Genomic DNA, 12,503 nt, shown 5'->3' with positions numbered 1-12,503 from the left:
AAAATCACAATTATGTGAGGACAAGCTTCCCTCGACAACGTGGTGAGGTTCATCGCATGATCCTAGGGTCCAAAACCCTCCATCCCATTCCTTCATCCGTCTGCCGAGGTAAATGGATTCTTATTCACGTGAGTGAGGAAAACCCAAAGTATGCCTTTTTAACTAAAACAGGTTATGAGTTTAGTTCATGGGTTTAGGGGAATGTGTTGGTCACCTGGTTTCTCCTTCCTCGGTGAATGAAGGAGCTCTCACAATATGTACAACCCATCCTACCTATTCTTGTCCAATAATAATAACAAGACATTATGACAATGACTATGACAAATGACAACGATGGTATAGTTTTGCTATATATGTGTGTGTCCTAGAATTGAGTAATAAAGCAGGAGCCAGGAACTGTTGTGGCCCAGTGGCTCTCAATGGCTGACCACACAGAGGTTTGGTTTATTCAGAACCCACTTCTCAATTAATAGAGATCAGGCTCTAGTCTTTTTAATAGTAGCAAATGCCAACAATAGAGAGGAGAACACTAGGACCCATTGCTATTACTGCCTCCAGTCAACTTGCAGTAGCTAACAATGAACATGAACCTAACACACACCTGAATATGTCTCTGATAAACATCAATTTTAATAAAAGACATAATCAAGGATGACACAGAAAAAATTGATGTTTATAAGCTGTTCTTAATCTCTACTTGGCTAGTTGAGGCTTTGGGAACAAGCGAATGTGACTTCTTCTTCCTGGTGTGATGTCATTCTGGATTCTGTCTTTATTAAAATTGATGTTTATAAGCTGTTATTAATTCTACTTGGCTTGTTGAGGCTTTGGGGACAAGCTAATGTGACTTCTCTGTCCTTAATTAATCTCCACTTGGCTGGTTGAGGCTTTGGGGACAAGCTAAGAACAGCTTATAAGCTATTCACCATTTAAAAAAACGAACGACTTAAAAGCTTGTACAAGCTCCTTCAGGCTTCCTATAGGTCTAGCTTTTCTAACTGTTAGGGGTACGATGTCTTGTATTCTTTCACTTGCATAAGTGGATTGATTCCGAACGGTCATTAAGAGTAAATTGATTGTATAGGGCTTCATTATATATTTCTAGCGAAATTTCTTTTTCTAATCAATTTGAGATAGATGTGAGAACGAACGGCTGTAATCCTATTTGTAATTGATGGTGAAGCAGATCTCATCTCACCATGGACGTAGACGATCTTACCGAATCACATAAATCTTTGTATGCGGTAGGATGATTGTTTGTTAGTGATTTCCATTATTTTCTGCATTGTTCTAGGTTCTCTTTTTTCTACACAAACCTCTGAAAAGTTAAAACTTGGTAAAACCCGTCTTTTTCAACTGCTTGAATTCTTCCCAAGAGTGAGGATCCAGCCCAAACAGACAAGCCTGCAATTAAGCCCTACCTGTGTCCTGATCACCAGAAAGGAGGAGGCAATTAAGCCCTACTTGTTATCTTATACTGGTACCGTTTTAGTTACTAAGTTGTAATCTTTCTATTTAAGATTATGATTTGATGGGATAGATCATACTCTCAATAAAGTTTTATGGATACATTGGATATGCTTGAGTCAAGTAACCTCTTTCAAAGGCTTTAAGCTTGTTTAATTACAGATCAAATAAGTTGTCTTTGGACTCTTTTGGATGCATGATGGGCTTGTACACTTCTTTATACTGAATACCATTAAACATTGCTTTCTTTATTGAATGAGGGACCAGGAGGGACTCATTCTTTACCATCACAAAGGAATCACAATGGGCCATTGATGGCATAAAACATCTCAGTTGTGAGACCAGAAGCCAGAGGTTGGCTCCATGTCAATATATTATTGCATTTTATGGCTATTTTCATGAGTCAATTTAAAAACTGTGCTAGATCTCATTTTACAATTGTTCTTCCAAAAAATTGCTGGGCATCTGTAAATTTTTTGTAAGATTTTACATTCTAAGATGAAAAAAGAAAGGGAAATGTTTGTTAATGCCCTAAACTTAATTTATATATACAATACTTCTTTTCTGATTCCCGCAATAAAATAAATTTTTTATCTTCTTCTCCCTGTGCTAGACTTTTCAAAATACCTAAATTTCATTGATGGTATGTATATTCTCACTGTTTTTTTTTTTTTTTTTTTTTTTTTTTTTTTTTTTTTTTCGCGTTACTTTTAAATATACCTCCTAAATAAAATTTTCTTTTACCTAACTATGTATTATGTATTACAGAATTATTAATATACATATTTCTTAATGCCTATGTTTCATTTCAATGTTCACATTGTCACCTCAGTCTAACAAGATATGGTATTTGATGCATTTGGTGTAGATTGATCAATTTTATAGCACATTTTTTATCTATGCATTAGTTTATTTTAACTCTGTACTAAAATTATTTTGATGCTTTGACAGTCACTAATACGGCAAATATTTTTAGAAAATGTGCTTCATATGATTTAAGGTGTCTGTAGATATTAAAATTAAATATTTATATTTTAATATAATATAGCATTAATAATTATGTAATACATAAGTAGGTCATCTCAATACATATTTTGGAGGTAGATTTAAAATTGAAGTGAAAAAAAAATTATAAAAATATGACATTTAAGGGTAATCTGAATGAAAGTTTGCTTTATTGGGGGGGTGAGAAATCAGAAAAGAAATATTCCATATGGGAGTTTGGGTTAATATAGAAAAATTCCAAACTAACAAAGTAACTCAATATAAAATTTACTTACTTTTAAAATCATTTTGTCTGAACAGACAATGTCTTTCATGTTTGATTGGGAATTATAGTTGTATAGGACTAAGCCTATTCAAATGACCAACACATTTGTCTACTCTAGTATCGTTTTTTAGAAAGGGGAGGGGGGGGGGGGGATAATGCATAGAGCAGGGAGTTTTCATACCCTTGCTCTTTTTTAAATTTTATAAGAGATAGTTCATTTCACTATAAATCCCAGTCCCCTGACAATAAAACACCATAAACACATGGCATGGTAATTTTGAGACTGCAAAAGTATTGTTGTTAGATTATGAATGAATGTACACTATTATTGTTGGAGGATATGATTAGCTAATTCCAGCTATTACAAGTAAAGGGAAATGAATGAAGGTGAAACTAATTTTGAAAAGAAAATAAAACTTTGTAACTATAATTGTGTGACACACTCAAAAATATTTTCATATATGATAAGAAAATTTTCCAAATAAATTCTTCTGTTTTATCATTTTTTTTTTCCTGTTAAATTCCAACTAATCTGGTAGAATAATCAATTAAAATTATATTATCATATTAAGTAAGTTGTTGAGTTAGATATGTATAATCATTTTTGAATTTTGTTATTTTAATGATTACAAAAGTTTTCACCTTAACTTTTCTCAAAATAATTTTATATATGATAATTTAAAATTTTAAATAAATTCTTCAGCCCTATCTACACCTATTAAATTTCAACTAATCTGGTAGAATAATTAAGTAAAATTTTATAATTATATGTAGTAAGTTGTTGAGTTAGATAGATACATATCTCTATCTACTATATATAAAAGGCTAAAGTAACTGTAGTATTTAGATCTTTTGTATGTGCAGCCAACTCATCGTGAGGTAACAATAGGATTTTCCAAGGTAAAAGAGCCCCTGAGCAGTTCCAAACTTAAATAAATAGAACATAGTTCCTATAAAGGGAACTCAAGGACCATATTCTTCTCCAATCAGTTTTGTTCATATCTCTCTCTCTCTCTCTCTCTCTCTCTCTCTATATATATATATATATATATATATAATCATTGTTGAGTTTTATCAATGGAACATGAAAGGTTGATTTTATCATGTTGAAAATTGTCAAAAGGATTCTATAGATTGTTTACTTGTTTGTCTTGTCAAAACTAATGATCTATTTCAATCATAGCCTTATCATGTATTGTACTTTTATCTTCAATTTTTAATAGTTCAAACCCTAGATTTTTCAAGACTTGTACCTTTTCAACCATATTTTGAATTTTATGAGGTGACAAAAACTATTGATATATTGTGTAATATAGCTATAAGGATTCAACCCAAAAAAAAAAAAAATCTATGGATTTGCCTCCTCCAAATTGAAATGTGCACAAGAAAATAAAACTATGTGATAAAAGCCAATATTAAAATCATTTGTTGGCTTTTCTCACAGTGAAGGACCAAAATAGTGATCACTTGCCAGTTTTGACAATCTATTATGCCAGGGCTATGCTGGGATGGCTTGGATCAAACCTAAAATTACGTGTGTCACATGGTACAACCTAGGCTACTTCCCTATTTGTAACCCAATTATATTCTCTTCCCCCCCGTCCTTGAACTATTTAAAGTTGATGAAATGATTATTAAGGTTCAATTTAGGAATAATGAAAAAAAAAAAAAAAAAATGGCACTTGATCACACAGTGGTCTGGTAATTTTGATCTTCTCTGTGTTGGCCCAGTACTTAGCGCTTATTAGTTCTCTCTATCCTCTTCGGATATCCTTTCAACACGATCCAGCAGTAAGGGATAGATTGTTGCTTTATTTTTTAATTTCCCCATTTCCTCTTTTCTCTTCTTATTTCTTATTATTATTATTTCCTCCAATTTAGAAGAGAAATAATTGTGGGCTTCATTGAATATATTAATCATTCACCATAGAAAAGTAAAGAGGAATGATTGAAAGTGATTTAAGTATATATATGTGCAACCATATAGTATAATTAATTTAAAATATTATTATGGTCCTATGTAATTTTCTTATTCACATTCAACTAATTTGGTTAATAGATGAAAAAAATTTATTTCATTATGGAAGAAGGATCGACACATAGGCAGGATATTATTTGTATCTTACATGTCAAGCCAATGCAGAGAAATAGAAAGAGATCATTTTGGTGAGTATTGATTTGCCATACAGAAAAACCCACATAATTATTAAAAAGAAAATGCAAATTTATTTCATTCCTTTATTTATTTAATACACTAACAAAGCATATTCATCATTTTCCTTTATTTATTTTGTTTTTGGATTACATAATCACTGATGACATTGACTAGATTTTCTTCTACTTGGGATGTTATTCCATATTTTCTTGTATCTGATATTAATTGGGATATTCAATTGAGACTTAGATTTAGGTTCTCATAACCATTTGATTGTATTTCCTTTGATTGAGTTGTTTTTTCTGCTGATGGTCATGCCGAAAGTGGGAAAGTAGCTCAATGGTTTTTTTTTTTTTTTTTTTTTTTTTTTAGTTTTATTTCATTCCCCTTCCTTTTAGGACTTCCAAAATGATAATAAAGTTCTTCTTTGCTGATGATAGCTTTATTTTTTGCAGAGGCAACCTTGAGGTTATAAATACCATTAAATGTATTTTGGAATTGTTTTCTGATCTTTTTGGACTTACGATTAATTTTGAAAAAAGTGGACTAGCTTTCAGTTCCAACATTGATGCATCCACAAAACATCTGCTATGCAATAATATTGGAATAAAGGAAATGGATAACAAAATTTATTTGGGAAGTAAACTAGCTCACCAAATGACCACATTTCTCTCTTTTTCTAAACTTTTGGAGAGAGTGAAGGGTAAACTTAGCTTATGCAAATCTAGAATGTTTTCATATGCTGGTAGAAGTGTTCTTCTCCAATCCACTTTGGCTTCAATACCATCTTACCTCATGAGATGTTATGCCATACCCAAAACCATATGCAAAATGTTGGATTCCATTTATTTACACTTTTGGAATGGGGATTCAATAAATAAGAAAAAATGCCATCTGATTGGGTGGGAAAAATTTTCAACCAAAGTTTTCTGGGGGCTTCAAATAAGAAAGTCGGAAACTCACAACATGGCCCTTCTTCTCAAATTAGGATGGCGGTTACTCACAAACAGTAACTGCTTATGGGCTAAAATTCTTAGGGCCAAGAACTTTCACAACAGATCCATCTTTGACCCATGACTCTAAAAGCAAAGGGTTCACTTTGCTGGAATAGCATAGCTAAGATCATCCCAAGCCTAAAGATAGTCATCAGGAAAATTGGTAATGAAATGACTATTTTCATTTGGAACGACCCATGGATTCAAAATGGAAATACTGCTCTCGACATTCAAAATTTCTGAAATTTCCAAAATCAAAATGCCTCGAGTCTTTTGACAATCAGTGACCTTACCCTTAATCGACAGTGGAACCATGAATTGATGAAATCAATATTCCCTGTCCATGTAACAGAGATCATACCCATACCCTGCTTTCCCAACAAAGGGATAGTTGGTGGTGCCTCCTCTCAAAGGAGGGCATTTCAAAACTAATCTTGCTGCAAAATACATCATGACAAATCATCCCAAGTTCAAACTGTTCTTCTAGAGAACTATAATAACGGTTTGCCAACCAAGGATCTTATATCCAGATGGGCAAATATTGACCCTCTCTCTGGAATTTGCCACAACAAACTGGAAACAGCATTCCATGATCTTTTTGAATGTGAGTTTGCTAGGAAGATAAGGGCTGCTGGCCCATTGGGATTTAGACCCAATCATGTCCCTGCTTCAGATGTGAACAATTTAGTAATGACTTGTTTCAATACGAGTCTTGTACCAAAAAAGGCTTTAAAGTGGTTTTTTTCAAAATTCATGGTTATCAGCTACTTTATTCGGAAACATAGAAACCAATCTGCTTTTTTAGATAAGAAACCTGAACCACAACAAACTATCAAGCAGGTTGAATTTTGGATATCCTATGGATTACCCAAGATTGAAGCCAAACCATACGAGATATCAAGCTTATCTCAAACAAATAAACCTGAATCCCTAACTACATATACATCATCCATAATAATCACTAGTGTAAGGGAAACAACATCAAAATTTACTACTTGGGTTGTATGTATTATCCTACATGGACAATGTATGCTAATGGAATCCAATTTATGTTTGACAGGAGAGGATGGTGAGGCAGAGGCTATAGGGCTACTATATGAACTAACCAAAGCAAGAAAAGGACAGCTGAAGGTTGAATCAGTTTGGAGTGATGCTAAAGAAATCGGATGGGCCATAGAGAAAAACTACAAACCACATTTGAATTTATGGGCAAGAACTATGATATTATTAGATGTAGAACTTGATAATCAAGCTATCTATCCCAAATTTTGTAAGATAACTAATTCTAGGTACATAGGGGAGCTCAAATCACTAGCCAGAGAGGCATTAACGAAAAGACAATATTTATATAAATCGAATATACTATGTAATATACCTAGTTCTAAGTAATCTAATTTTTATTTGTTTGAATAAAAAAAAAATGATAATAAAGCCTACAATTTGGTTTCTTCAGAATCACCCCATGGTTAATGGTTTCATTCCAGCTACTTATCTAATCCAACTTTACCAGATATCAAATATAAAATAATAGTGAAAAAGCGAAGCCTTTGCATCATTGAAAACACAAGTGAAATGTGTAGTAGGAGAATCCCAATTTTGACAACAAATCCAAACATGATGTCCTCTTCCTATCCAACCGTCGGGGTTGTAAGCATAGTTAGTAAATTCGGATTCGGGAATTATTCAGGCGAAGAATTATTTGAAATAGTTCGATTAGTTAATTTAAGGAAAGCGGTCAAAAAAGCGGACAAAATAAAAATCGGAGTTGGATTCGGATTCGAGAATTATTTGATTAAAATAATAAAAGTCGGGCAAAAAATTTGGATATTATTTTTATAGTTTATTGTATATTTTTTATTTATCAAGTTATTAACTTGATTTGTATACTTAGAAAGAGCAAATTACTTTATACAATAAAGTAAAAAACTATAAAAAATTTGTCATTGAGTGATGGAAGCAATGGTTATTGTAATTCAATTTCTACTCATGAAATAGATTAGGCTCCAAAACAGTGAAAATAAGATTACAACTACAATAAAACAAATAAATAAATTGACCACAAAAAATTTTCACTATTCTTTTGCGTGGGTTTACAAGACCCATATTGCACTAAGACATACTAATTTTTCAAAATTAAAGCAACAATATAAAAGAAGATTGATCGATACGGCGATATAAATCTGTCTTGGTCCCCCGGAATCTCAAATTATCCATCAAGGCTTGATATCTCCCCTATCTTAGGATGAACTGATGAAGTTATCAGAAAGTCGTACGATTGTTACAGAAGAATTAGGTGGAGAAAAAATATGGGAAGAACGAAAAGGAAATTTAGGGGAGAAGAAGATGAAAAAATAAATAAATAAATAAACTATTTCGGTGGTGGGTATTTTTTTTTTTTTGAATAATTCAGTTTAATTCGATTCGGCCCGAATAATTTACATTTTAAATTCAAATTAGTAAAAAGTGTGTTTTTTACTGAATTTTATTTTAATTCGGATTCGTTCAGAATTTTTTATTTAATTCAGAAAAATTCTGTTCAGCACGAATTATTCGGCCAAATGCGAAATTGTTAACTCTGTTGTACGAACTGACAATCCATCTATACCGTAGGACCTATATACTTTTTGCCATAATTAAATGAATTGGGTGGTTTAGCTACAAGGGTTTTTGTTTTTTATGGTTTATTTCCTTTTATTTAATAGGAACAAGGACTTCTCTTTCTTGAAAATGCTGTGGTTTCTACTTTTTAGTGAAAACAAATGCCACTTCACCTGACTTCACTGCATCAACAGCCTAGCAAATTAGTAGATTCCAATCTCATATCATGTGATTAGATTATAACCTAATCTGGACTACCAATCTATGGTGTCCATGCAAATCGCAAATCAAGTCCCTAACTAAAGTTGTAGGATGGGGAATTAAAAGGCATTTTCTTGATGATTTAGTAATATAACCCACTACACATTATCATTCATTCAAATCTTGGCTCACGAATTACCAAAAGATTATTGTTTTAAGGGTATGATATTACTCTCATTCAATTCCAATATGCCTCAGTCCATGCGATTGTGGGGTTAGTATAGACACATGGGACTAGTCAAGCCGAAGGTCTAGATATCCATCATTAAAAAAAAATAAAAAATATTAAAAAAAATATTTATCTTAAAAAATATTTATTTTCTTTATGATGAAGAGGATGATAAACAATAAATTATTATTTTTTTCCTTATGAGGGAGTAAGCTCTTCGCTAGCTGTGATTGTGGCACGTGCAAAGAATGAATCCACCCTTTGGCTTCTCTCTCCTATAATTCTACATTGTTTTTACTGTTCTCCAATAAAAGCTAAATTTCTATATAAAGTGTGCATTAAAGACACAAAATTTCATCTATTTAAGCCCACCTCATATCCATCTAATATCACACTACTCTCTGGAGTTTGAAATCTCTTTGCCCCAGTCTGACTAATCATGGGTTCCCTCTCAGAAGGCAAAAAACTGACCCAACCCGACTCCGGCAAAGACACACCACCGGACTTCCGATCACTGAAAGAGGTCCCAGCCTCCTACTTAAGGTCGGAGATTGATTACAACTCCTTTGTGAACTTGATTGATTCACAAGCATATGTTCCTGTTGTGGACCTTGCAGACCCTAATATTATTGAACTGGTGGGCCGGGCATTTCAGACATATGGTGTCTTCCAAGTCACCAACCATGGCATTCACATGGGCCTCATAAAGGATACCGAGATTGAGGCCCGAAGGCTCTTCTCCCTACCTGCCGAACAAAAGCTCAAAGCCCTCCACCCGCCGGATGGGTCCGCAGGCTATGGACTCACTCGTTTCACACCCTTCTTCGATAGATTGATGTGGAATGAAGGATTTTCCATTATGGGGTCCCCCATTGATGATGCCCGCAAGCTTTGGCCAGACAACTACACAATATTCTGGTATTAGGGTTTTTCACTATACATTTGTAGCGAGGTTTACTTTTTTTGTAAGTAATTCTGAGAGGTGTGAGGATGAGTGTTGTAATCCTATTCTCTATTGATGGTGATGCAGAATCTTATCTCATAGAGGACGTAGGCAATCTTACAGAACCTCGTAAACCTGTGTGCGTTGTTTGTTCGTTTTTTTCCATTACCTTCTGCATCACTTTTAGAGTGAAAAACTGATAGTAATTTTCTTCATGATTTTGATGTAGTGATGTAATAGAAGGGTATCTGAAGCAGATGCAGGAGCTGTCCATGAAATTGAAGAGGCTGATCCTTGCCTCATTGGGCTTGACTACTGAAGAAGATCTAAAGATGGCTGGGCTTGGCCCATCAGGTGAATTCACTGAAGGCTGCATCACTGCTCTCCAGTTGAATCATTACCCACCCTGTCCCAACCCAAAACAGGTCATGGGTCTAGCTGCACACACAGATACATCCATGTTCACCATCCTCTACCAAGGTGATATAAGTGGTCTCCAAGTCTACCGTGAAGGGGTTGGATGGGCCACGGTGCCACCAGTACCTGGTGCCTTCGTCGTCAATGCCGGTGACCTCCTCCATATACTATCCAATGGCCGGTTCCCAACCCTCGTCCACCGTGTGCTTGCGAACCCAGCCCACAACCGCATCTCCTTGGCCTACTTCTATGGCCCAACACCAAACGCTCAGATCAAGCCATTCTCCAATCTGGTCGAACCAGGCGATGTCCCTCGCTATTGTTCTATGCTGTGGGGAGAGTACATCAACACCAAAGCCAAGCATATTGGCAAGGCCCTTTCTCTTGTTAGCAATATAGAACAAAAACAGACTCAGGAAGGGGGTTGTCTCTATGAAGAGGTTGGTTAATGGGTGTTATATACTATAGGCAATCACTCTTGAGGTTATATTGTGGGGGTCCAAATTGAACAAAACATTTCATAGTTGTTATTTTGTACCGACTTTATTATTCCAAAACCCTAAAAGGGAGATGAAATGATATTCATTCTCCAATGATCGATGTAAGCCAAGAGGTGAAAGCCCTTAGAATAATAAGAAATGATTAAAAGACCAGTTGTGTGCAAGTGAACCCATTTTTACAATTACTTAAACATGTTCAATGAAATCATGCATGGTTCCATCCAGCCCTCTAAGGCCCAATTGACAAATACTAGGCTTAGGGGTTAAAATCAGTGCACATCCCTAAGCAAACTCTAATTGGCTAATCCCTAGAATAGCTTACAAAAGGTGAATGATATTCCTTAGAAATGAAGGTATAAGTTGGTCCAAAGTAATTAAATAAAAGGAAATGTTTTGTGTCCAAGAGTGGAGCCTAAATCAGCGCTCCCATGTGTTTATCTTTCTCCTCTAGAGTAGACATCACTACTAGTGTAACGCTTGCAATTGCATTTTTAGCTCGTTCATCTATTTTTGTTGTTTTAGGAGTGGCAGGAATCTCCTCCCCAGAATATAGCCGCCTAACCAAGAGGGTTAGGCCTACACTAGCACTCCCATCTCTTCTGGTAATAAGCATACACCCCAATGTATGTCCACGCATCCTCTCACTAAATAATTTTTTGATACTTTATCATGCCACATGACAAACTCCCTCTCAGTTGAAACTCGAAATGTAAGCAAAAAAAGAAAAATAAATTGGAATCATACCCCCTTTTCCATTTTTCTTGAAGTGAGCAAAATACCTTACATGATCAGCACATTTGATTTTGTCATGTGAAATGATGATATGACAATTTTCCTCCTCTAATATCTAGAGAATGATCTAGATAAACCACATTTCACATTTCATATTGAAATTCAATCAAATACCCTTCCATATATGTCCACACATGCTTATGCTTTACAAGCCAAATTTCTCAAAAACTCATAGGAAGACCTTGTTTGTTGGACTTCAAGCATTCTTCTATTTTTCAAACATCTTTCAAATATCTATTATAAATAAAAATACTGATTCACTTCTTCCATGGTGAAGAGAAAATCTCTACTATCATAACATCTTACTTAACCTTTGATTGAACTTGGAAGGATATTTCTAAAAACTTTAGCCAAAATAGAAAGGCAATGAACAAAATTCTGAAACCCTGCTTCAAAATCCCACTAGCGGATCCCAACCCGGTCACAAGTTCATCAAGATACTCCAACTTCAAATGGCAATTGTGGACACCAGTATCAACAATACAAGAGTATCAGTTTTTTTGCTAACGACGGGTATTCAGACCTTTGGCCTAACTAGTTTCTTAAAGGAAAAATCTCTTTACTGTGTTCCTATTTCCCTTTGCCTCTTTTAAATCCTGTAGAAGGGAAGAAGCGGAATCAGCAGTGGATTGGCTTCAGTGAGTTGATTTCAATTCCAATTCAACCTTCTGTAACTTTACCCAAACCCTACTTGGCATACACTTACTCTAGATTTTAAGCCCGAAATGAAGAGACCTATGTTGGACTTGATTGGACTAGGGATATCCCTGCAAACAAACACACCGTACCAAAGCAGTACTGTTACATAACTTCATTTAAAGCTGTGTCTAGTATGCATTCTTTTGGAATAGATTTTGGGTCTAGAACGCATTTTGAAGCAAGAAAATTGAGAAGAACCGGGTTTCAAAATGCATTCTAGATTCATAATCTATTCTG

General features: G+C 34.6%; 1 protein-coding gene across 1 annotated transcript; it reads left to right on the top strand.

The window, feature by feature from the left end:
• Positions 1-9,323: 9,323 nt before the first annotated feature.
• On the top strand, positions 9,324-10,928 carry LOC122064643 (gibberellin 3-beta-dioxygenase 1-like). The gene is made up of 2 exons (XM_042628399.1): positions 9,324-9,833; positions 10,088-10,928. Exons 1-2 carry the CDS (start codon positions 9,355-9,357, stop codon positions 10,722-10,724), a joined length of 1,116 nt encoding a protein of 371 aa, XP_042484333.1. The 5' UTR covers positions 9,324-9,354; the 3' UTR covers positions 10,725-10,928.
• Positions 10,929-12,503: the final 1,575 nt, after the last annotated feature.

Source organism: Macadamia integrifolia, unplaced genomic scaffold (genome assembly GCF_013358625.1).
Source record: "Macadamia integrifolia cultivar HAES 741 unplaced genomic scaffold, SCU_Mint_v3 scaffold170, whole genome shotgun sequence".
Classification (NCBI taxonomy): Eukaryota; Viridiplantae; Streptophyta; class Magnoliopsida; order Proteales; family Proteaceae; genus Macadamia; species Macadamia integrifolia.
This window is presented reverse-complemented; position numbering and strand designations above follow the sequence as displayed.